Raw genomic sequence first — 27713 nt, 5'->3', positions numbered from 1 at the left:
AGGCAAACTCTTCCTCGTTCTTGAAGACCTGGCTCAAAAATCACCTCCCCTGTGAAGCATTCCCTGACCCTCCCATGTCTAACAATGCTTGCCTCCTGATTCACCTAGGTTTATTTGGTTAGAATAGAGAAGTAGAGGCAACTTCAGATTTATGCATACATATGTTTTTAAAAGTAAGGTAGTAGTACTTTAAAAAACACATGTAAGTATAATAATAACTAATAAATATATTAGCTAGCTACAGGCATACCTCATTTTATTGCACTTCACAGATACTGCATTTTTTTAACAAACTGAAGGTTTGCGGCAACCCAGAGTTGAGCAAGTCTTATCGGCACCATTTTTCCAACAGCTTTTGCTCACGTCATGTCTCTGTGTCACATTTTGGTAATTCTCAAAGTATTTCAAACCTTTTCATCATTATTATATTTGTTATGTGATCGGTGATCTTTGCTGTTACTAGTGAAAAAGATTATGACTCACTGAAGGCTCAAGGTGTTGGTTAGCATTTTTTAGCAATGAATTATTTGTTTGTTTTTTGGCCATGCCATATGGCTTGCGAGATCTTAGTTCCCCGACCAGGGATCGAACCTGGGCCACAGCAGTGAAAGCATGAAAGTGCCAAGCCCTAACCACTGGATCTCCAGGGAATTCCCAGGAATGAAGTATTTTTTAATAAAGGTATGTACATTTTTTTAGACATAATGCTATTGCACACTTAACAGACTGCAGTGTAGCATAAACATAACTTTTATATGTATTGGGAAACCAAAAAATTTGCGTGACTAGCTTTATTGTAATAGTCGCTTTACTGAAGTGGTCTGGAACCAGACCTGCAAAATCTCTGAGGTATGCTTGTAATATAAATATTGATATATTACAGTAATATATCTAAATAATATATTAATGAAATTAATATCCTTTAAAAAGTAATTAGTTTAACAGACTATTTCTTGCTGCTTTACTGTTTTAAAAACTGTCCTTAGCTTCTGACATACCCAATCAAGTTTGCATGTGGAGATGTCACTTGTAGATTATCTGTAGATTGCCAGTGCTCCCCAAATGTTTGCTAATTACTGTTATTAAAGAACCTAAAGTATTATATTCCTGGTGAGAGTAGTAAGCCTGCATTCTTAGCCTAATCAACATCCCCATAAAATTCTAAAGCTTTCTGCTTTTAACCTATGTGGAGCGCTAAGGAAAAAAGCACCCTACTGTATAAACTATTTTATTAGAGATCACTGAATATATCTGTGCACCTCTGACAGGAACCAGGAGCATAAGTTGCTACCTAGAGAGTGGCCCTGTTGCCTTGGGGAGTTTCCTAGATCAATGAAGGCCTGTCATTGTTGGTTGTCAAGGAGCAGACATTCCCTCTCTCCCTAACACAACCTGATTTTCCTTGGGTAGCAAAAAAAATGCTTACCTGCAATGTGATTGGTCTGTGGGTAGGTATCTGATCCAGTTTTGCGAGTAAGTGAAAAGTAAGTGAAAGCCTGAAGAAAGCTTTTGGAAAAGACTGTCTTCCCTGATCAAAAAGGCAGTGAAACCCTTTTTGGCCCCGGCTCCCTTACTCACTGCTTAGACCACTGTTGTATGAAGATGTAATGCCTGAAGATGCAGCAGTCATCTTGAGACCACGAGGGAAAACGTCATTCACTGAGGAGGGGAGAATGGAATTTTCCTAATAATTGGTTATAGGACTCAAGATGACACCACTGAGCAACTGCACTAATTGCAGAATTATTTATCTCCAGACTTCTTAGGTCAGATTTAAAAATTACTATTATTCAAGATATAACTGATTGAATATTCAGAACCTGTAGCCAAATGCATGTTGATACAAATGAATCCAGAAAAAAACCTGAGGTTCCAGTTTTGGTGATTACTAATAATAAAACTAAAGAAAGGAAAATGAAGCAGAATTGCCTGGGCCAGGAGAAGCTAATGAGTGACATTTTGGTCATGTTATGTTTCTGCTGTCCATGGGACACCAGGTGGCGACGTGAAGGGAAAAGCGGGATTGAGGGTCTGATGCTCAGAGGGGACCCTGGGCCAAGCTGACGACTGGGAGGTCTCTGCACAGACCTGAGACTTCAAGTGGTGGACCTGGGTGAGATCTGTGAAAGGGCTGAGGTGGGAACATTCAGGATGCTTTCTTAGTAGGGAAGAGGATCAGGAAGGGCCAGCAAAGGTGATCACCAGAGACACTCAGAAGAGAGGAGACAGAGAGCTCAATCATGTTCTGTTAAGAGGCGAGGAGGGAAAGTGAAATCCTTTGGGAGAACAATTTGGCATTATCAGAGTTTGAAGTGTGCATGCTCATTAAAACAGCAATGAAATACCACTACGCACTTACTAGAAGGGCCAAGATCTAACACACTGACAACACCAAATGCTGATGAGGATGTGCAGCCACAGGAACTCTCACTCACTGCTGAGGGTGGTGATAGTACAAAATAGTACAGCCACTCTGGAAGACAGTTTGGGAGTTTCTTATAAAACTAAACATAAAAAAAGAAAAAAAAATGTGCATACTCTTTACCTTTTGTCTTGGTAATGCCCTTTCTTGAAACTTATCCTACAAAAATATTAGTATTTGGGTGAAAAGATATAAGCCCAGGATGTTCACTGTAGCCCCAAAAGAGAAACTCCCCAAAGGTCCATCCCAGGAGACTAGGTAAAACTATTACGTATATTCACACCATGAAGGTAAGAGAAAGAATAAGGCTATATGTTAGATACGGAAAACTGTGTAAGATAAATTAAATGGACAAAAGTAAACAAAAAACCCCACACAAAAATAACCTGTATGGACACTGTGTTCTATGTGTTTGCACACACACACGGTTGTATATAAATAGAAAAAGATATGAAAGTTCATTCACCGAACTTAATAGTGTTTTTTTCTGAGAGGAAAGATTATTGAGAAGTTTCTCTTATCATTTTTTTTTACCTATCTGGAATGTTTGAATTTTCAAATAATTTTAGCAATCAAAAAAGAATGCAGATATAAAAAAATTGATTAAACAAGGATGAGAGTTTGAAAGAAGGGACTGAATCATGTATACAAATGCTACAAAGGGAAGGAAATGCTGGAGAAAAAACTGGAGAAAATGTCTGCAGAAAACTTGGCGAACTGTTATCGTACAAATTGTTCAATTTCTCTCCAGAAATTGTCTCCTTATATCAAATTTCTAAAAATAAAATTACAGAGCAAATGGATGCTATAATTATTGGATATTTAAAGCAATTTATGAATATATTTTTCTTAAATATAATAGAACAATACTTGTGAACTATAATCAGTATTAAGAAAATTTGATTCCTTTAAAAATAGGAGTATATAAACCACCAATGAAAAAAGAAACTTGATGGAAAATACAATTTGGATTATACTATAGGTATGGTAGCAGCAACATGGCATTTAAATGTGGTATTTCAGTCCCATGTTAAAATCAAGGAATCATTTTAGAAATAAAAATAGAATAATAGGTATAAAGAAAAGACAAAGATTATATATATATATTAATTAATTTATTTATTTATTCTTGGCTGCGTTGGGTATTTGTTGCTGCGCATGGGCTTTCTCTAGTTGCAGTGAGCGGGGCCTACTCTTCGTTGCGGTGTACAAGCTTCTCATTGCGGTAGCTTCTCTTGTTGCGGAGCACGGGCTCTAGGTGCACGGGCTTCAGCACTTGTGGCATGCAGGTTCAGTAGTTGTGGCTCATGGGCTTAGTTGCTCCTCGGCATGTGGGATCTTCCCGGACCAGGGCTTGAACCCGTGTCCCCTGCATTGGCAGGCGGATTCTTATCCACTGCGCCACCAGGGACGTCCCCAAAGATTATATTTTGATTTACTATAACATTATTAAAGAAAGTTCAAACCTGAAGATGCTTTTCTCACTTCAATGGATTGTTTACTCAATATTGTCAAAATCCTAAATGTTGTGCTACATTTTTAACCTCAACATGCCAGTAAAAGCCATGATGATAGTGGCCAATTTGTGTTCGGGTACAAAAGGAACATGTGAGTCTCTTTTTTTCCTGGATGGTAACGCTTTTAAATTCACAATGGGGCTTCCCTGGTGGCGCAGTGGTTAAGAATTCGCCTGCCAATGCAGGGGACACGGGTTCAATCCCTGCTCCGGGAAGATCCCACATGCCGCAGAGCAACTAAGCCCGTGCACCACAACTACTGAGCCCGCATGCCTAGAGTCCGTGCTCTGCAACAAGAGAAACCATTGCACTGAGAAACACACGCACCGCAACGAAGAGCAGCCCCCACTCGCCGCAACTAGAGAAAGCCCGCGCACGGCAATGAAGACACAACGCAGCCAAAAATAAATAAATAAATAAATTAAGAAAAAAATAAGTTCACAATGGACTCTTTTGGCTTTTTTTTTTTTTTTTTTTTTAACTACCTTTGTATGTAAGAACCAGTAAGAACTAGAGTGGTCAGATAGAATAAGTAGTTTTACATGATATATATAAAATCCTGGAAAGGCTTCAGAAAATGAATTTTAATCTATTAAATTTTAGTTTCGATTGCAGAGGCTACTTTTGAAAAACCTTGCCATAAGCCCATCTGCAAAGTACTTGATTGTTTATCTATTTTACACATTAGTTTTTTTTTAACTTAGTTTTTTTAACTTGCAGTTTTTTTAGTTTTTTTTAACTTACAGTTTTTTAACTTACAAAGTTTTTTTGAACTTACACATTTTTTTAGAACACAAAGTCTAGTTTTTACTATAACTCATTAAAAATTTTCCTCAATTTAAGTTATTACTGATAGATTAGTTGTTTAACATTAAAAGTGGTTGTGCCTAGAACCACCATCTTTGAGCTCTAGCCCACTCAGACAACATCCAACCAACCAAATACTCGACAGTCATGCATCTGAGTAAAAGCAGTGAAATCTTCTTTTTTCAGAATATCATTTAAATATAAACACAGGATTTAGCAATGAAAGTGATTAATAAAACAAGTTTTGTTCCTGACGTTGAAATTTCAAAATGGATGCAGATACAGGCTGTAGTGACACCTTTCAGGAAAGCCGATGTTTGGGGGGAAGCATCCCTTTCTCAGTCTCACTCAGTACCCACACCCAAGCCAGTCTCCCTCTACCTCCTCTACCCAGAAACCTCTTATTTCATCTCTCTCTCTCTCTCTCTCACACACACACACACACACACACACACACACACACATACTACAAACACTCACAGAGCAATACCACATGCCTGTGTCTTACTACCTTAAGTGCTACAGCGAATATTACAATGTTATTCTTTTTAAAATAGATGGCAAACCCATGGGGACACTATCATATGATAGCTACTATATTAGAGGCAAATCAAAGATACACAGAAGAAGTGCCTAACTTTATCCTAGAGAGTCAGGCCGACTTCTGGGAGGAAGTGGCATTTGCCCTGAGTCTTGAAGATTGAGTAGGAGTTTGTTAGGCTGAAAAGGGGAAAGGCAGTGTAAGCAGAGAGAAGATCTAATGGCCTGGAGGTACAAAATCTAATGGCATATCCCTTCAAGCAAAAGGAAGGAGGTCTGGAGTGGCAAGACCATGGGTGTGTGTGGGTGGGTTTGAGGTGGGTGGGAGAGAGGGGATGGAGAGAAAGGTGAGGGACAGACTGCTGCATCCCACAGCTCAGAGTACAGACACTTTTTAACCTGTGGGCAATGGGGAGTCAGCGGCAATTTCTACTTCTTCTTCATCTCCCCAAGCCAGCTGGTTTCCCACGGTTGGTCCATGCTACAAGGCCCCTCCCACAGCTCCTTTCAATAAGCCAGTCTTGTCTTTCCAGGAAAAAGAAAATCTGCTTTTCTGACGAACTGTAGTCCTCATCTTTCATCCACTCCGGAAAAATGGGATTTTATAGTCCAGTAAAGACATTTTCATGAGTATATATGAAGACCCTCATTTCTGGAACTTATTTCATATTCTTCATAGGAACTTTTTCCATTCTTTAGAAAGTTTTAGTTGTAATTTTTCTCATCTGCTTTTTCTAAACTAGTAAAAGCTAGTTTTCTGGAACTAGGTTACAGACCGACTTTGGCCCATTTAACAAGGTCAGACTGTTTATTCTTGACAGAATTCTTTCCCACTGTAAAAAGGTACTTTTAAATGCCACATTCCAAGAGCAGTGCCAGTAAGCCACTGAAGCATATTTTCCCACAAGAACTGATACCATGCGCGGTCCCCACCTCACTGAAATCATCCAGCGTTACATAAGGTGCAGATAGCCGTAGCGTCACCGTGGAATCTATCAACAGTGTTCAGAAAACATGTCCATACATTTCAAAGCATCATGACCTTTAAAAAGTAATTCATCAAAATAAAAATGGTAAAGAAGAAAGGGAAGGATAGCTTTAGAAATTAAAAAAAAAAAATTGTTAAATGGCTGAAGAGAAATCTTGTAACTTTATGTTAGTACCCAAACCTAGAAGTAGTAGAGATTTTTCTCCTTTATTTTGGGGTTTTTATGGTTGAGTTGTTAAATTTACAGACCAACTTTTAGATGCTGCCAGTCTTCAAAATAAATATAAAAGCAGTGCTAAAGTAAATTTTCCTACACTTTCCCCTTCCTTCTTTTGGATGTTTCCCTGAGATCTGAAGGTAGATTATTCCTCCAAAGCCAACTGTAAAGTTTAACATTCAAATTTATGAGGGACTTAAAAATCATAAGTATCCTTACAGATGTTGGGTGCCACAATGTTACTCACCCTGTGTTTCAATCCGTAGAGAAAAGGAAAACAGAAAGTGGTAGCAGCAAGAGGAATCGTTCAGCAGCCCAAAGAGCATCATTGAGAAACAAATTTGAAATATTAGCAATAAAGTCAATACAATATGAAAGAAAATCCAGCATGACAAAGCAATCGTATAAAAGTCTGAGCTGAACTTTTGCAGAGACCTATACAGATTAAGAGAAACACGTACCTAATCTTCTCAAGAACCCAAGTGGACTAAATAAAATGACTAAAAGAAACAATAATGCAGACATTTTCAACCTTTTCCTGTGACACTACGGTTCCTTCAAAGATCCCCAAAGGTCTTAATTTTTAATTTAAACATACCATATAGAAAATGTAAGTGCACAAGTTGGGGAGGTGCAGGAAGGCTTGTCATCTCGAATAAGTAGGGATGAAGAACAATAATTATCTGAAGGTTAGGACTGGCTGCCCAGACAGATTTTCAAAGTGTAACTATTACTCCCTCAGAGCTCCAGTTACTATCAGGGAGTGATGCTGTGGGCAACTGGGAGGATTTAGCTGAAAGCTGAATCTAAAACAAACAAACAAACAAATCTTTAGATGCTTATCAGTGATGATGCAATGACCCCCAGCAGCAACATGGAAAAAGCACAGTTGGAAATTCATTCATTTGTGAAAGTAGGGAGTTGTGAAAGAACTTAAAGAGTAGTGAGAAATCTGATGGTGTCAGATGATAAGGAATATGCCTTTACGTGTATGGGGGTGATTTCTGGGTGGGAGTGACAGGATGGAGGGGCAGGTTGGGGCTACACTGGAAAACCCCCTCTGCATGCCATGCTACAGAATTGGAATTCATTCTTTAGGCACTGGAGAATCATGAGGATTCATTTCATTCATTCACCATGTATTTATCAAGTGCCTACCATGTGCCAGAAAGGCACTGTGGGAAACACTAAAGTAGTACAACATTGGAGTTGCGCGAATAAAAATGGCTATGGCCAACGTAACAGAATTTCAATGACACATCTCAACTCAGGAACTTGCACTAGGAGACTAGCAAAGCCCAAGCAAAATGAAGATACTGCCACCTTTCCCTTCCATACAAGGAAGTAAGCAGTGACACCTGTAAAACACAAGAAGCGCACACATCCCAATAATTAAAGAGGATGTAAAAATCCAAGTTATAGAGACATTGTTTTATATTCAATTCCAAGGACTGTGTCTCATACTCCATTGAATGGACCTAACGGGACACGAGTTAAGGAAATTTAGGGGAGATGGAATTATCTCATTAAACACAGTTTGACAGACTAGTCCCTGACCAAGCACAGAAGGCATATTCCCATAAGAATGTTAAGTGGAAGAGGCAACAAAATTTTTTCCATCTTCTGCATCTCTGAGAAACCCTTTGGCTGCAAAACTTCTTTAAAGCATTTGGTCTCGTCAACCTTAAGACAATGGTTGGTCTTTACACTCAAACTTGGCCTCAAGCTTCTGAAATTTGAATGGCATCACACAGGGTGTCTGTAGGATGGAACGTAAACAACCAGGTGACAACCAGACCCTGTCTATATCAAACCTTGATAGGACATTAGCTGGCTGAACAGATGTATGGAGGAAGAAAAGAACATCCTGTCCTTTCTCTGAGTAAAACATCCTCCAGGTAGTAACAATACAGTTAAACTGTTTTTGTCCAGAACTGATTCGCAACAGTGACAACTTAGGAAGGAGCTAGAATTAGGTGAGTCAAATGAATTAGGTGAGTCTTTTATAAACAAGGAAAACAGTCGTTTGATGAACTTCACAAGTATACTTGGAGCAATTAAATACCCACCCGCGTGCACACACACACACACACACACACGTGCACACCTACAGCAGCATCCTGTACTGCATGGAATACATTCTCTTTCTACATGGAAGCAGTGCTCACAGTGGTCAACAGCATTTGCCTTTACTGCAGAGGCAGAGCCAACCTATCAGATGGCAACTCAAAATGTGTTTTACTGCCACTGAGAATGCGTAACGGAGAATCTGGATGGGTTTTCATGTTTGTCTTGGCTCTGGCATTTTCCACGTACCCAGTCCTGGGAATCCTAAAGAAAACGTGTCCTGTTCCCAGCCCTGTGCGCTGCCCCATTGTGCTCTACTTCCCTCACTGGTGAAAGTGAAAACGAAACCGGCACAAACACTCCATTGTTAACTATGAAATATGTACTGGCAACTGGAAGTTTTCACAAAACAGACCTGGTTGTGTCATGGCAAGGAGAGGTCGAGTGGGAAGGGAGTTACAGGAGCCTTTTCGGCTTCTGAGGTGTGTCCTGCACTTTCACTGAGGTGCTGAGGCGACAGGGCTTTGGGTTTTTTCCATTATACTCGGTTCATGCTCTTGGTCTGATTTACTCAGTACTCACTGGCAGCCTTTGCAGGCTTCTGTGGGAGCAACTCGGCTGCCCAAGCCGGGGCACAAACCCTGCCAGGTCCCCATAGTAAATACAACACGCACGAAGAGGAAACAAGCATAAACAATTTATTTTCTCCTGTAAAAGATGACATTGTTCTCTGATCTCTGGTCCTGCTTCACTTTGTCAACTTGGTGGTGCCAACTGGGTGCTGTAAAATGAACTATTCCAAACAGAAACAGAGAAAATAAGCACAGACTGCATGATGTGCACATCCGTGAGGCCCGCATCCAGGCAGGTTCTGAGCGTAGGGGGCTGGTGACCTCTCTGAGCATCTCACATCCCGGTGTGGGTGAGCAGGGAGGGCTTCCCTGACCCCCAGCCCACGAGGGCTTCGGAGTCACAGGGCCTCATAGAACTCTGTCCCTTTCCTTTATTGCACTTATCTCTGTTTCTAACTATACATTTCTTTGTGTGACTGTTTGATCAAGATCTGTTTCCCCATTGTGATTATGAGCTCCCTGAGAGCAGAGACCTTGTCCGCTTCTATTCACCATGGTCCCTCAGGTTCATTGACAGTGCTTGGCTCATGGAAAGTGATCAGTATTTGTTGACTGAATGCCACAACTCCATTTCATTAATTTTCTACCCCAGGATTATCAAAAAGTTTCTGAATCCACAAGGTTTCTTTAATGTTTACTAAACGCTACCAATGCTGGCATTAGAAGAGGAAACCATCTATTGCCAGAGGCATAAGGAGAGGATGTAAGCAATTTGTTTTTTTGTGATTCTTGTGGTATTAAATAAATGAGTGATCTTAAATAAGGCAATTTGGGGAATCTTATCAGTTCCATATAAAAAAATCCCTGAGTGAACTTTTATAATTTGTAGAGCTGTCAAAAGTCTTCCCATGTTCACTATTTACTTGTTATCTTTTGATTATTTCTACAGAGTGGAAAATGTTTTCATATGAAGACATATGTATTTTAATAGGAAAGACAATATGGAAAAAGAGAACTTTGGCGAAGGAGAATGTACTTCACTTAGTGAGAATTTTACTAAGTCACTGAAAAGACAGGAGAATATTCTCACTCTTCCATTATGGTACAAAGTGGATTTTTTCTCCAAACTGTGTGTTAGGCACAGGCATTTGGAGGAAAAATGCTAATTCTCTCCTTTGTCTAATGATTGTATAAAGGCCCTCCAAAAAAACACTGAAAAGTCACTGTAATACTGTTCACTGCAGAACAGAAATTGGTTTACGGCAGGCCAATCCTGGACTTCATCCCAGCATGTGAAGTTACTGAGGCCCCAAAAGGAATGACCTCATTTTAAGGTGCAGCCTCCTCTCTATCCACAGGTGGCTTCACGGGGGCTGTCCTGGGGAGTGACTGGTTCTAACTGCACGGGCGTTGGCAATTACATCTGGATATAAAAACGTCAACCCCGGCACTGCTCTGAACGGCCCCCAAAGTGGTCTCATGTCATACAGTGAGCATAGCACGATGCGTGCGCTGTCGTGAACAGGCACTTGGATGATTTTAAGGGAGCAGATACACACAGGAGTGAATCAAGAGAACACTTCATTTTTCCTAAGCAATGATACATTTAGGAGAGGTTCCAGTATTCGCAACTGTGGCAAAAGAAGTTTTATTCTGAGGTCTACATAAATAACAAGTTAACCAGGAGGTACAAGTTCATGCCTCAGTGTTCTCCACTGTGTCAAAATATGACACGAGCTAGTTGTTTTTTAATTACAATTTTAACAAGACTTAAAATATGTTTCAAAAAATGGACTGTTGAACATTTGTGGAATCTCTGCATACCCTTTGTAGAACCCAAGAGGTCTACAGAACCTAGTTTGATACTCTCTAAAGTACTGGATCCCACTGTGGGGAGAAGAGGAAGGGAAAGGGGATGATGGGCGAGAGCCAGAATATAAACATTAGTACTCTCCAAGCCATTTATAATCTATTTGGTGAATTCAGACTTAACCTGGTTACAAACTGCTCGTCTGAGTCTCAGTTTCCCCACTTTCAAAATGAGATGGTTGATAAGGAGTTCCCAAACCACCAAATCCAATGGCAATAGTATCACCCTACATGCTGTATGGGTCAGTTCAGGAAAAAAAAAAAAACAGGGATTTTTCATCATAAACAGAGAAGTCAAGACCTGCTCCCTCCCTGAGCTGCTGTTCATAGGGCTTCATGATGATCAGAGTCATTGTCGGGCTGCTGGTGATGGGCCAGGCTCTGCTTCTACGACTCTCCCTGTCAGACGCGGGTGTGCGACTGGGTATGACCCAACCTGCCCGCTCAGAGGTTGGTCTCTACTTCCCTTTCATATTGACAGACAAAAATGAGTTGCACTACACACTGCATCCAACACGGGAAGTTCTTAGAAATGTTGACTTGAGAATGACTCTCAATACAATTTTAGTTAGTTGTATAGTCATTCTATTGAATAAGCATACAGAGGCAGACCTCAGAGATATCATGGGTTGGGTACCAGACCACACAATAAAGTGAATATGGCAATAAAGCGAGTCCCATGAATTTTTTGGTTTCCAGTGCCTATAAAAGTTGTGTTTACACTATACTATAGTCTATTAAGTATGCAATAGCATTAGGTCTTAAAAAATGTACATGCCTTACTTAAATAATACTTTATTGCTAAAAAATGTTGCCTTCAGCAGCACATAATCTTTTTGAAATAGTAACATCAAAGATCTCTAATCACAGATCACCACAATAAATATAATAATGAAAAAGTTTGAAATACTGCCAGAATTACCAAAATGTGACACAGAGACATTAAATGAGCAAATGCTGTTGGAAAATGGCGCCGTGATGCAGGGTTGCCACAAAACGTCAATTTGTAAAAAATGCAGTGTCTGCTAAATGCAATAAAATGGTGCGCAATAAAACGAGGTATGCCTGTATTCTTGAAATGCATCTGCCATAAAGATTATATAATCACATCGGTCATGTTCGTACATGTCACTTATGTGCAATGGAAAGAAGCTCCCTCTAACCTGTTCTCTGGTTTTCCACAAAGGTAGTTATTTCAATACAGGTCACAGAAGTTGATTTTCAGGGTTTCACAGAAACTCTTCTGATAAGTAGAACCCATACCAGGCATTGAGTAACAGGCCCCACTTCCCTTCACATCCCCAGCTCCTCCCTGCAGGACAAGGGGCCTCACGCGGTGCTTACGGCCACCCCAGTCTGTGTGTCCCCATTCTGCCCGATGTCTGCAAACTGCTGCCCCTTATGCATGGGGTGAGGACACAGGTGGCCCAATCTGCTGTTAGGAGGAAGGACTGAGAAGAGCCCGCGCGGTTCCCATTCAGTCAGGGAATTCCAATGCCCTGAGTGCGGCTGGGTCTCAGGCACCCTGGATTCTGTGCCCCATCAAGGGAGGCAAGGCAGGAGCAGGGCCAGCACAGGCTCCTCTAAAGCATGAAACCCAGGCCAGGGGCCCGTCCTGCCTGGGTCTAAGGCATTCACTGTAGCCATCCACATCTTGATTCCACACCCTTGAGAGAAATAGGTATAAACAACCCTTCCTCTCCACGGGTACATGTGCACTCTGACTGTATACTGACCAGCAAGAGCCCAATACTCCCTAAGGGCACCTGAAGGTCACACAGGAGGCACCCAGTTAAGGGCACTTAGCCCTCCCTTAGCAGATGAAGACAAGCTGAGTCGTTTGGCCCTATGTTATACCAACTACAGCCACAACTAGAGTCCGGACTTACGATGACTGTCCTAAATTAATTTCTACCCCAAAGGCCAACTCTTTCAAGGAGCTTACAGCCTGATAAATAAAACCCCGACATAATTACAAACAAGATAGAAAGCAGTATTATGAAAGACATTAATAAGACGTTACTCTGGAAACAATGAGGGAGGACGGGGGATTAATTTCTGCAGGGGGTACCAGAACGGGACATTTGAGTCAGGCTTTGGAAGGTAAGTATTATATTATCAGCATTTCTCCTGGCTGCAAAATGTCAGTTTCGAATCAGTTAACTTGTAAATTTCTTTAACATTCCACAAATCAAGCTGATTCCCAGTTCCTGTATGACATAACCCACTAAAAAATGTGTATTTCCAGGAAGTGGAGTGTAGTCTTTTTCTCTTCAAGAAATACAAAAAATAAATACCAGTTCAGTCTGAAAAAACTGATTCCAGGCCTTTATGTGTCACTGTGTGTACATAAACCAATGTATCACTATAGAAATGGATTCTTCCTTAAAAAGAAAAATAAACAGTGGGAAAAAATTTTAATGTGGTACCCTACAGGAATCATATTCTTTATTATTGACATTAAGTTCCAACTATGACTCTTTCAAATAAAGTCTGAATTTGTTCCAGTGTCTTTCCCAGTTGCTAATATTTTTTACTTTATGTCACATAAGAAATACAGAGTATGCAATACAAACTAGATACTGAAAAATCAGGTATTTACGACTGCCTTTCCCCTTTTCTGTATGAAATCATTTGTCTCCATTTTCCTGTCTGAACATATCAACTTTCAGCAAGAATGGAATGTTAATTGGTGTTACGCACAAGCTGGGCTATCATTCCTCAAATTTAATAAGAAAAAAAAAAACAAACCCAACTGGGTTTCCTGTTTTTATTTATGGTTTTCAGTGCCCAGTTGGGGGGGATCAAAATACAGTGTCTCAGTTATGGCTCATCCTTCCCTCAATTAATGTACCAAAGGAGACTGGTTCCTTCCCTCTGCTCCCCTGATGACTGTCCGGATCGCAAAGCCTATTCAAGCTTCTCCCCAGGGCCCTGAAACAACATACGAAACTACTTCCTAGGGAAGCTGCAGCCTACCTCACCCTTCCCACTGGGGAAACACACAGACTCAGCCCTTTCTGGTGTGATTATATAAGAACACAAGGGCTTACTTGACCCAGCCCAAATCGGAGACTTATCCTTTAAACACCATCTTGTGTCCTGTCTTCTCAAAAGCGACGGTGTATGTTGGGCAAAGAGGAAACAAGAATGATTTATCTTTCAACAATAGTGACACATTCTAAGAAATCCTCTGTAAAAATTCTGGCGCCCTAGGTAAAGTATATAATGTTGGGAAGGTATGTGATCTTCCACATCCAGGTTCTAGTATCCGTATTTCCAGGGTGAGGAAGCAGAACACTTTTGCAAATTGAATGTTTTTCTAAGGCAAGTTATCTCTCTTAGAGAATTTCCAACTCCCCTCCTGAATTTCTACTTCTCAGCTGAGGCATTACTGGAATTTGGGGAAACAATTCTTCGTTGCGCAGAATATTAGCCTCCTTGTGGCCACTACCATCCCCCAAGTTGTCATGATGACCAAAGATGCCGTCACACATTTCTCAATAATGTTTCCCCCTCCCTCCAGGGCAGTGCTGCCCTTAACTGAGAACCACTTTGAGGCTAAAGATAGACTATATGTAGAAAATGGCATACTGACCCAAGAAGATTCTTTTACTTAAGGCTTAATATAATGCTTTGAGGGCAATGTTTGTAGTCTTCATGGAATCAAAGGGATTCTCCATATCAACCTCCTGCCCCAAATAAGTAGCACAGCAAAGGAACATTACTTGGCTTTAAAAAAAAAAATCTATGCGTGAATTCACTGCATGGAAAACAGGTCCTTCAAAGACAAGGGATATTAATGCCTGCTTCCAGGCTCCTCTTTGTATATTTTGGGTGCACAATGTCATGAAAATTCATCTCAGAAACAATGAACTATAAGGAGAAATAGAAGGTAACCAGAGCCAGTAGCTAGTATGGTTTTGTGTCTGAATGAGACAAAAAACAGAATAACTGTCATTCTTTGCCAAAATAGAGCCTTTGGGTTTACTCTTTGTATTTTGGCTTGGATGAAGCCTTCACCTGGCAGGGTGGTGCTACTTGTTCACGGATCATCCAAGCTCACTGTAAATTTCATTTCTTCACAGTCCGCTCACCACAGCTTCACAGGAGTGCTTTCACACACCTGTGCAGGTATCTGGCTGTTTCTCAAACTAGGATGCTGCAGACAGGTCAACATTCCTGGTGCTCTCTCCTCCCTGACCTTGAGCTATGTTTCCCTAGACACTATATATGCAGCTCTGAAAACAGTGGTTATGGCAAAAAGCCATATGGCAAAACCATTTGGAAACTTGTAACTGATTCCTTTCTAGTAGCTAAGAAGCAACCGTCTATTTCTGCAATGGGTTCTGTCCACAACAAGCCCAGCCCGGATATGTCTGTAGTTGTAAGCGTAACACTTTCCTCCTACTGCCTGCTATACAAAAAGTGCAAAGACATTCTGTCCACCAACTGACCACGGGCAGTAATAACATCAGGGGCCTGGAATGGGGGCAGTTTGTCATTCAAAAGTAGAAAACTAAGTTTAATGAAAGAACAGCACTTTCTCACTCACCACTGAGGTAAGAGCCATCTGAAAACTGTAGATGCGGGCAAGGCCGAAGTCAGCCAGTTTTATTTGTCCACTGCTGGTCACCAGAATGTTCTGTGGTTTTAGATCACGATGTACCACTCGGTGAGAATGAAGAAAGTCCAGACCTCGGAGAAGCTGAAACATCATATCCTAAATAAAACCAAAAAAGAAAATCAATCAATGGTCAAAACAGAAATTTAACATGCTGAATCCTCAGCACTTAGAAAAGTGCTTGGCATACAGAAAGCATTTCATAAATATTTGCTGAATGAATGAATTTGTTTCCCCCTACTGCTCCACTCTCCCATTTTCAAGATCACTACAAAAAATTTCACTCTTGACCTGTATTTCATTAATGAAAGGATGATTTAAAAATAGTTTCAGATGGCATAGGAAATATTCTGGAAGGATATACCCCAAACTGGTGTCCATGGTTAATGTTGGGGAGAGGAAGTAGTTGGTGAGAGAGGGACACTTTTTACTTCAAATACTTTTATATGATTTAATACATGATTCCAACAATTAAAATCCAGTAAACAATGATAACATTAATGGTAGTTCTTATTATTATAGCACCTATTACTTAGCAGTCACTATGTGTCAAGCATTGCTCTAAACACCTTCTCTTTAGTAACACACTTAGTCCACACCACAACACTGAGGTAAACAATATCATTGACCCATTTTACAGGTCAAGAAACTGATACACAGTAACTGTATGTAATTAGCCCAAAGTAACACTACTAGCAAAAGACAGAGTCTTGATTCGAACCAGAGTCCAGGAAAACTGGATTCAAATCCCCAATGCACTCCTTCATTAGATCAATGATTGAATGAGCATGGAAAACCGGGTAAGCCATTTAACCATGCCAAGCCTCAGTTTTCAGGTCTGTAAAAACAGGAAAACCTACTCCATAGGATCACTGTTTGTAAAGCACTGACAGTAGTCAGCATTCAATAAATGGCAGCACTTACTGCTGACAGTATCAGCTAGCATGGAGGAGGGGGGCATTCAGAAAATAAACCAATGTCACATCTTCTTCTAATTTTACAGCTGATAAAATCAGATACAAAATTTAAAACTCGGAAACTGTCTGAAAGCAGGAATTTAAGATAGTGACCATGATATGGCCCTCTGAAATCTGGGGTTAATAAGACTGACCCACCCCCCTCCCCAAATACTGTGAGAATGGTGTGTAAAGGGAGGATGGAATGATTTTGTTCATATAAAGGTTAGAGAAATGATTAGGCAGCATCAGGGGCTTCAGAGCTGGCAGGGGCTGTGAGGACACACTTGTTCATCAGCTGGACTGTATTTGGTTATTGGTTTACAGTATTGGTATTTCCTTCAGGGAGTTCTGTCTTTATATCCCAGCTTATTCAAAACCAAAGCCTTAGTTTACCACCTATAAAAAGGAGAAAACAGTGCTTACTTTTCATAATACGAGATTTAAATGAAGTAATGCAAGTAAAGAAGTAGTTTCTGGCACACGGTTAGCATTCAACAAATGATAATCGTTGAAGTGTCCCGTTTACTGAGGGAGACAGAGTAACAAACAACTAGAAGAAAATGTGGCCAGTGCCACAAGGTCAGTGAACAAGGCACTAAGCAAGTGTGCAATGACACAGGTGTACTGGAATTCTTTTTGAGCTCCACCTAAATGGATCTGATGAACTGGCCGGGGTTACCTTCTAAGTTTCCAAAGATGAAAACTCTGGAGAAGACTGCACTGTTGAGGGACAGACAGTCCTTCAAGACTTAAGAACCACTGAGGGTAAAACAACTTGGAATGAATAAACAAGAGTGTGAAAATGAAGCACAAAATGTTAACGAAAGTAATCTGCTGCTGCAGCAAATAAGTCTTTATTGGAAACACATGCACATGACTTGTAAGCAGTGGATTTTAAACAGCATGACTAACCTAAACTAATGTCATGCTGGCTTGTCATCTTTAGCTTCTTATACACTAAGCACCAACCATTTAAAACAGTACAAAGAATAAATGTGCTTGGTTCATGTTTCATTGTTCAAACAGTTTAAGCAGCCAATTAGAATAAATATGTAAAAATTTGAACCAACTAATTATACTAATAAGGCCCATCTTAATTTATGAAAAGCCTGAACTACTGAGTTTAAATACATATGTATTGCTTTTATTTGTGTATTTATACAGCACATATTACATTTTTCTTAATTATAAAATTGGTACATGCTTAATGCATATAGAAGCTTTTTAAAAAATTTATTAAAAATCCAGAGGAAGAACAAAAATCATGCAAAATCCCACCACTCAGAGAAGAGAGAAAACTTTACTGTTAACTTTTATCTTTCACGTCTTTTAAACAGATACTGCTATATTTGGAGGTATAAATATATTATATCTCTATATAATATATAAATATTATAAACAATATATATCACATACAATATAATATTAATATATAAATATAACATATATTTATAAATAAAAATTGTTATTTGTACACATTTTACAGTTGTTTTAAAAACATTTAACAATTCATTATGAATATTTTGCCACTTCAACAAAATTCTTCTAAAATATAACTTTTTTATACAATATGATTTTTAATGGCTGCATAGTTTTCCTTCCTATGTCATAATCATTATTATTTGGTTTTAGTTCTGTTATTTTGGTACATGTACTAAGAGTTTAGTTCTCCTCTGTTTAAAGGCCAGTGTAGATGAAAATGACTTCTTAACATCATATAAAAGCACAGTTTAGGCAGTGAGAACACATATATTGGCACTAACATTGATTCTATGTAAATGACACCTATGGATGTATAAAAAGTTGGTTCTAGGGGCTTCCCTGGTGGCGCAGTGGTTGACAAGCTGCCTGCCAATGCAGGTGACACGGGTTCGAGCCCTGGTCTGGGAAGACCCCACATGCCGCGGAGCAACTAGGCCCATGAGCGACAACTACTGAGCCTCCGTGTCTGGAGCCTGTGCTCCGCAACAAGAGAGGCCGCGATAGTGAGAGGCCCGCGCACCGCGATGAAGAGTGGCCCCCGCTTGCCGCAACTAGAGAAAGCCTTCGCACAGAAACGAAGACCCAACACAGCCAAAATTAAAAAAAAAAAAAAGTTGGTTCTACATAAGAATTACCACTCTTTAGATTTTATTAGGCTACTTAAAATTTTTTTTGGTTAGCAAACTGGGTTTTCTTTTAAACCTATAATATCCAGCTACAATTAGAGTTTTGAACTAGTGAGACTTGAGTTAACAATTTTTTAAAAAATTGCCAAAAATCTCATTTCCTTCAGTAATTCCATTGCAAGGTAGGTTGATGAGCATTATGGGCTTGTAATAAGTATGATTTGGGGACCCACCCCAATCTTTCATCGGAACACCTAATCTTTCATCAGAACACCTAATCTGAAAAGGGAAATATATTCACCTATGTTAGGAACTCTGGTCACAAATAGAATGAGAACTCTGGTCCCATTTCCTGAGAATTATATGAATGAATCAACTGTAACACTAAACAAGGCAAGAAAAAAAACACCTTTCCTTCAGAATCACAAGCAGTTCTTTGATCAAAGACATTTCAAAGGATTCTCTACTTAAGCTTATCATCTGTTCTATCTCAATTTATAGTATTGTGAGACATACTTTTAAATTAGCTCCTCAAGATTTTAATCTAAATTAATCCATCTCATACAAGACTCAAATATTTCACAGTAATCCTAGTGATGCAATGCAATGAAACTACGGATACTGCCAATTACGTTAAACATAGGTTTAAAACCTTTTAATCTTACAATGTACAATTCTGGTATAAAATGTCTAGTCACACTCATGATAAACAGTCACTGGAGGCCCTCAATCTGTATCTTTCTGAAACATGTGACATGGGAGCATGTTTCAACAGGACACCATCATGGAATGAAGTCTGGCTCCCAGTGACTTTAGATGGGGTTTTATCCTTGGCAACTCCCCTAAAAAGACTCTGGGCTTCAGTCTGAACACCAGAAGTCTTCAAAGCCTTGTAACAACAATTAGTTCCTCTTAGGTGTTCTAGAGTAGTAATCCTCTTACTTCTTTGAAAACAAAACAAACACGCAAACTGAAAATCTACCTCAAGCTTTTCTAATGGGAAAAAGTTTTATCACTGGGTCTTTTTTTCCAACGACACAAAAGGTATGATTAGTTTCAAAAGATACTGAAGGGCTTCCCTGGTGGCGCAGTGCTTAAGAATCCGCCTGCCAATGCAGGCACACGGGTTTGAGCCCTGGTCCGGGAAGATCCCACGTGCCGTGGAGCAGCTAGGCCCGTGCGCCACGACTACTGAGCCTGTGCTCTAAAGCCCGTGCGCCACAACTGCTGAGCCTGCGTGCTACAGCTGCTGAGGCCCACGCGCCAGAGCCCGTGTTCCGCAGCCGGAGAGGCCGCCGCGGTGAGAAGCCTGCGAACCGCAGCGAGGAGTCCCGGCTTGCGGTAGGTGGAGAGAGCCTGTGCACAGGAGTGAAGACCCAATGCAGCCAAAAATAAATAAATAAGATAAACAGATACTGAAAACACCAACTTATTCCATACAGTAAATCACAAAACTGACAGCTCTCAATAGACAATTCTGTATTTTTGGATGCATCTACCTAAATCTAAGTGATGTATTCACGTCCTCAAGGTTTTAGCAACAAAAGTATACATCAGTAGCTTATCTACTTAAAAATTAAAAATAAGACATATACAACTTGTACAAGGATAATCATTTTTTTCTCCTTACAATGTGTAAATCACAGTCTTTTCAAATTTTTTATCCAAGTTTTGACAGAAGTGTCTTCATAACGATTTGTTGTTTCTTCTGAAGATCTCCTACCCAGTTTCCTTCTTATGAAGGATGTTAAAGGAATCTCACAGATCAACACAACAAAGGTTTTTTTTACACTAAACTGGTAACATGTTGACTTAAGGTAGGGATTATAATTACAGGAATAGAAGTAACAGATCATGTGATGATAAAGTCATAAAGCAGAGGACTACTGACAATAATGAGGGCCAGTCCCGCGATCTCTTTGTTTTTCCTTTTTTGCTGATTACTAATATATCTTTGAAAATTTTAACTGTGGTAAGATACACATAAAATTTCCCATCTTAACCATTTTTAAGTGTATAGTTCAGTAGTAAGTATATTCACACTCTTGTACAACCAATCTTCAGAACTTTTTCTATCTTGCAAAACTGAAACTCTATTCTACACCCACTAAATAGCTCTTCACTTCTCCCTTCCTCCCAGACCCGGTAACCACCCTTCTATTTTCTGTTTCTGTGAATTTGGCCACTCTAGATACCTCATATGAGTGGAATCATAATGTATTCGCTTTTTTGTGACTGGCTTATTTAATTTAGCATAATGTCCTCAAAGTTCATCCATGCTGTAGCACGTGTCAGAATTTCCTTCCTTTTTAAAGTATATCCACTGTGTGGATATACTACAGTTTGCTTGTCCATTCATCTGCTGATGGACCCTTGGGCTGTTTTGGCTATTGTGAAGAATCCGCTATGCACATAGGTGTATAAATACAAGTATCTCTTTGTGACCCTGCTTTCATTTCTTTCGGATGTATATGCCTAGAAGTAGAATTGCTGAATCTAGTCCCAGGATCTTTTAAAAATCACAGTTCTCCTGTAAAATGTGCTACAGTATTACTACATAAGCAATGAAGTAGTGAATAACAAAGCCTAGTCCTGGGTAGTCAATCAGGTGGGTTCATTCATGCACTGGAGATTTCACTCACTCCTTCCACTTTTGCGCTCAAGGAGAATCTGCCTGAAGTTACCACATCAAGCTTATTGTACCGTCCACACCGTACTCTACTTCAAAACTTGACAGTGGCTTCTTCACACGTTCACTGATCAATTCACAATGTTAACAATGGGTCGCAAAGACTGCATTATAAACAGGATCCCCCTACTTCTCACTCTGGTCCTTAGGAGTACCCAGAGAATGCTTCATCCTGAATCACAAAGGGCAAAACAAATTCTGACAAAGCAAGAGGAGGGTTAAAGCAGGTTCCTTAAAGCTTCAGATTACCTGGAAAGTAGTAATTGGTAAATTGAAAGTAAGTAATAAATGGGAGGACCTGGAGATGAGTCACAAGCCACATGGCAGCTTTGTTCCAAAGGGAGGGGAGGCGAGATCTAGCTGAGGAAGGCAACACACAGCCTTGGGGCTCTTCAGCAGAAACAAAGGCAAGGCCCCTCCCTCATTGCAAGTGCTGGCTTTCTACTTCTACTGCTTCTATGCAACTGGATGAAAGCATAATAAAAGTGGTTTCCTATATAAATTTTATTAACAAAATACGTATTCTGAAGAGAGAATGAAAAGGAGCCATGTATTGTTCATTCCTGGAAGTGATAACGCCGAGTAAGTAAAGGATCAGTCTCAACTAACTAGAAATAAGAAAATCACCACTGATTTTCACCAAGCCTGGAAATATTGTTGGTGTTTGAGGGAAAATGCAATGGCTAAGAAAGAAAGAAGGAATCATTACCTCATCATGACGGCTATTATTAACCCACAGTGGAAAGTCATTGGGAACTGAAACTACAAATAACGATGTTAATTATAACTTCTTCAGAGCAAGATGTAAAAATCAACATTGCATAAACAAGAAAATACAAAGTATAAGTGACTAGGTTGTTGGCTAATGCCCCAAATGGTTTTTGTTCTAGACACATTGTTTTGTGATCCTTTTAAAATTATTTAACAATATACTGTGGATATTTCCCCATTTTAACACATACTCTTTATAATAAAATTTTTTTTAACAGTATGTTTTTTAATGGCTGCATCTGGACAAAATACCTTCATGTCTTTCCCCATTCTCCTTCTCAATTCCCTCTTTTGAGAATTTTCCTCTCACTCTGTACTTCCCTCCTCTCCAAACGAGGTAATGTATTAGAGAAGTTGGTTTTCCACAGAGTGGAGCATATTATAATTTGCTTACTGTAGCAGACATTGTTAGTTGCCAGCCATGAAGGACTGGTCCAAGGCAACCACATTCCCGTTTGCTAGGAATTGATCCAGAGATGGACATGGGACCCAGTCCTGGCTAATGAGACATATGGGCAAGGTTTGGAAAGCATTTTTCTCCTAATAAGAAGACCACTGTAGAAAACTCTCTGCTGTACTTCCTCCTCACCTCCCAGCTCTCACTCTCCACCGGTGCATCTCACACCAAATGCTACTGCTTGAGGGCATGAACTTGCTACTGTAGCAATCACCCTGAAACATAAAGGGAGACATCACCTGCACACACGGAAATGCCCGAGTGTAATGAGGGAAAGAGTCTGGGTCTTTGATGACATCACTGAATAGCTGAATCAACTTTGGGGCTGCCCACCTCTAGCCTTGTAGTTAGGGCAACAATAATGCTCTAACTTCAAGCCACTTTTTCATCGTGTTGTATAATCTGCCGTTGAAAACTATTCTAACGAATGTAACGTAACTAAAATTAGATTAAGTAAAACCTGTTAAGTAAGGTCACAACCTTTCATTTATAGCCCCCCCCAAACCAAAACGCCTCCCATGGGGTCTACTGTACCAACATTCTTTTGTTGCCAATTATCCCATCCAAGTGGTTATCCTTTTGTCTTTGAGACTTATACCTCCTTCAATTAACGCTCACAAAATCCCCTTTCTCATTGTTATCATTTGCTGTCAATCCTTCATATTCCTCAGGGACCGTGGCTCATCCTCTCTAGCCCACACTCACCACATTCCTGCCTGGCTCAGCATCCCAAAAACACCTTAGCTTCAGAGAACTTTGATTTCTTCAACTCCATTCCATTTTGTGCCATCTACTCCCACAGCTAAAACCAGGAATGTGTTATTACTTAACTCTCATCGTTTTTTTAATTAAAAAATTTAAAAGTTACTTTAATTACATGTATTTGGATATCAAAATACCACTTAAATTTACATAAACTTATTAGACAGCATAATTAATTAAACTTGGAGAGCAACTTCTTCATGCATCATTCGTTAAATCTGCCAATTCCCTCACGTCTCTGGTTCCATGGTCACTCTATCTTATCCTCTATACAAAGCTTAGTCCTCAATTAGCCCAATTGCTCTCTTTTTCAGCTGTTATACCTGTGTTGCAGAGAGCTGTTAAGGGGGAAAAATGATCACATACATGTCTATTATCAATATGAAGTCAGTCCCCAACCCTGACTACGTTAGTGCCACCAGGTAATCGTACAGGTCCCTAGTTAGCCCTCGCTGTCCCTGTAGGCTAAATTTTCACTGCTGTCCCCTACCTTATCATCTCTCTTCCTTCTCTTAGCACACTAGTGCGCACTCCACTTCCGAGAGAAATACGGACGATCAAGGGAAGGCTATCAGCTCCCTGTGCTCCACCTATGCGTTTATAAGCACTGGCGTCTACCCCTCTCCCTCACCTCCTGGTGGAAAAGCTTCCTTTCCTTCTATGCAGTATTCATCTTCTTCCTATGCTCTAGATCTCCTTCATTCCAGCTTCCTTAAGTCCTCCCCCTCGCTTGTCTAACCATTCCCCTTTTCTGTATCTGGGGCTTCCCTTTCTATTGTCCCTTGACTAATAAACAACCCAAGCAACCCCCTTCCTTCCTTAGCCAGTGGTCTTGACTCAGCGGTGCGCCATTTTCTCATTCCCCATCCACACCGCGTTGCTGCAGTGAATGCAGATGCGGCAGCTCTTGGAAGATCACCAGTAACCCACCTGGCTTGCAACAGCCAATAGGATGTTCCACTCCTAACTGAACCCTGCCATGGCCTTTCACACTGGATCCCTCCCTCCTCTTCACTGTTCTCCAAAATGGAAAGATCTTCTAAGTTTCTGATTCGAAATGTAATGCATCTTCACTGCTAAATTTTAAAAAATCAAAACACAAGGAAAAAAAGGAAAGAAATAACACCCACGATTCCTCCATCCAGAGGTAACCACAGTTAACATATTCGTGTATCCTTTCATAATTTTTCTATACATGTATACTCATACATATAGTTATTTTCTGTTTTATAAATGAAATGCTAGTGTATACAATTTTGTAATTGTCTTTTCACATCATAATGTATATTGAACACATTTGCATGTCAATAAATACAGGTCTATTGCTCGATCTTTTGATGTGGGCCATTTTTGAAGTCTTTACTGAATTTTCTACAATATTGCTTCTGTTTTATGTTTTGGTTTTTGGCCAAGAGGCATGTGGGATCTTAGCTCCCCGACCAGGGATCGAACTCACACCCCCTGCATTGGAAGGCGAAGTCTTAACCACTGGACCACCAGGGAAGTCCCTATTGCTCAATTTTTAATGGTTGTGTGCTATTCTGTTTTTTTAATATACTATCTTAGGCAAAGGTTTTAAGCATTTATTAAATTATCCACTTTTTAAATGCCATTTTTATCATGTTCTATATTACTTGAGCTTGTTTCTGGATTTTGACTCACTTGGTTCAGTTTAGAGTACCTTCTCTTTTAATAATAAAATATTTAGAATATATTTTCATATCAGGTAGGGCTGGTTTCCTCTTCCCATTCTCTGTAAAATGTTCCTGGATATTCTTACAGGTTACTATTCTGGACTGATTTTAAGATCATTTTATTGACTTCCCGTATCTTCCCTCAAATTCTTTTAGTAATTTTTAAGAAACTATAGATTAATTGGGGGAAAACTGATACTTCTACAATAGTGAGTCTTTCTTTACACAACATGGTATGGTTCTTTTTTTATTCAAGTCTTCTTCTAGGTCCCTCAGTAAAGTTTTGTCATTTTAAAAAATATAATTCCTACACCTCTGAGGCCCCCACTAGAGTGGATCTCACTCTCATCCTTCCTTACATGTACTGTTCTGTTTCCCCACCAATCTCCTTCCTCAAATCCATCATTTACTCTCTGGCAAAGCTGATCTTAAACCTGCAAAGGTGATCTGCAAACCTGAACCTGTCAGATCATTCTCACGCTCGAATACCCTCAGACAAAGCCCACCTAGCTCTCTGGCCTTGCCTCCTGGAATTCCTGTGGACCTCGTCCATCTTCACTCACTCACTGCCTTACGGCCTCATCTTCGGACGAGAATTAGGGTCTGTTTTAATCACTCTTCCTCCACATACACTAGACTCCCAGCCCACTGTATTAACAGGTACCAATAAATGTTCAATGACATTTCAGAGAGAAGTGAGGCCCAAACTAAATTGGAAATGACCAAGAAATCTATAAAAGCTGTTAGCTTAAAAAGAACTTACTGATTCCTCCCAAGAAGGAATCCTTTAGCAGGTAACAAAACTCCAGGGAAATCAGAAAAAAAACAGGTTTGGATTAGGGCATAGGGACCAAAGAGGCATAGCATATAAATCAGTATTCCTACCTATTAGTTATTAAAACATCTTCATATGTGTGTTAAGACTTTCATTTCATTGTATCATAAATATAATACTCCTAGGCCTATAATGAACACATTGTTCTACAGTTAGGGGTATGACTACAAGCAAGTCACATACCCTCTCTCATCCCTAAGAGAAGCATTCTATGCATCAAATCGCTTTGCCTGAGTCATCACGTCGATGCAGAACTGGACAACTGGCTAAGTTTCCTAATAATACTATAATTTCATATTGTCACATCAGTGTTTCTCAAAGTGTGGCGTCTTAATCCCATGCTATTGACTAAATTCTATTTCATCTTCACCACTAGCGAATTGACTAACCAAGTCCTAACTTTTCTAGACCTCAGTTTTTCATTTACAAAAATCAGGATAAATCCTGCCCTGCCTCTGTGGAACTGAGATATTGGATTATTTTATATAATATACTTGATTTGTCAAGTATATAATACAAAATTTTAAGTGCTATTGAGCTGGACTGTAAATTCTCTGAGGAATGGGAATGTGGTACACCTTTATACTCCCCACAGCATCCAACAGGGTACCTTACACAGAGAAATCTGTTGATTTTACTTGATTTGATGAATCACTCAATAGTCTATAGATAGGCATTAAGCTGAAATATAATGACTTTTGCTCTTGGCTCTGCACAGGAGTTATATAGAATATCCTCACTAATTAAACTGATTCCTGAGTCATTAGTGAAAAGGCTACGATCCTGCACTGTGGTTTATCCCTTATTCGCTAAGAATTTACTGAATGCTAAGTGGAGGCGCAAAAGAAGTACAAAAGAAATTCCTCTTGGAAATGTATATAACTTAAGGGAGCCACCTGCACGTGAGATGTAAATTTCCATTTTTGAGGGCAGTATGATTTAAAGGAAAGAGCACTGGATTTAGAGTTGAAAGCACTGGATCTGAATTTTTGCTTACTAGTTATATAATCTAAGGCTGGTCACTTGCAACTGTTGTGGGCCTGGGTTTTCACATGTATAAAAATGGAAATAATCTCAAAAAGGAGAGACTTAATAAGATACTATATAATATTATACTATATATGTATATATATAGTATTTAAGTAGAATATTAAATATTTAAGTACTTTATAAAGTACACACACATAATGAATTGCTACCATTTATTAAAAAGAAATACGAAACCCCTATTATGTGTAAGGCATTGTGCTAGGTGATGTTACTCACACACACCTAAGACAGAGACCCAGGGAGCTCCTGTTTTAACAGGGAGAGAAGACATAAATATGCACCTACACACTTCAGTCAGCATATGGCAAGGACCACAAACGGCACAGGGGCTACAGGCAATGCGTAAGCACTGAGGAGGAAGCAGCATCCCAGCCCATCTTGGTGGTGGGCTACTATTCAGTTTGATGTGGGGAAGCATCTGCCTAGAAGACCACACTGGCAGAGGCTTAGAGGAGGGCAAGTGCTTAGGTATTTGGAGACCAGTAACAGCCCCCAGAGGGGGTGCACTACTAAATGGGACCACACTGCTAAGAGCTTTGTTGCTGGCCTGGTGCAGGGAGTTTATAGTGTCATGTCTTGAGGTCAATAGAAAACTGGTGAAAATGTGTAAAAAAATGGCATATTATTATTATTATTATTATTATTATTTTTTAAATTGCGATGTCAGAAATTGGGAAGTAGAGCATGGAGAGAAGAGTTTAAGGGAAAGGCAAGTGTTTGGGGTTTTTTGTTTTTTCTTTAAACTTTGGGTTTATTTATTTTATT

The 27713-nt window shown here is 39.8% G+C and overlaps 1 protein-coding gene across 3 annotated transcripts in view; it reads right to left on the bottom strand.

Annotated features, from left to right (window-relative positions):
- The window catches only part of CDK6 (cyclin dependent kinase 6), a 221788-nt gene that overhangs the window by 97075 nt on the left and 97000 nt on the right, over nucleotides 1-27713 (bottom strand). For all 3 annotated transcript variants that reach the window (XM_061198564.1, XM_061198563.1, XM_061198565.1), the window contains exon 4: nucleotides 15555-15722. In XM_061198564.1, coding sequence (XP_061054547.1) covers nucleotides 15555-15722 — 168 coding nt within the window. The remainder of the gene's footprint in view (nucleotides 1-15554; nucleotides 15723-27713) is intronic.

This window comes from Eubalaena glacialis, chromosome 8 (genome assembly GCF_028564815.1).
Source record: "Eubalaena glacialis isolate mEubGla1 chromosome 8, mEubGla1.1.hap2.+ XY, whole genome shotgun sequence".
In the NCBI taxonomy this organism is placed as follows: Eukaryota; Metazoa; Chordata; class Mammalia; order Artiodactyla; family Balaenidae; genus Eubalaena; species Eubalaena glacialis.
This window is presented reverse-complemented; position numbering and strand designations above follow the sequence as displayed.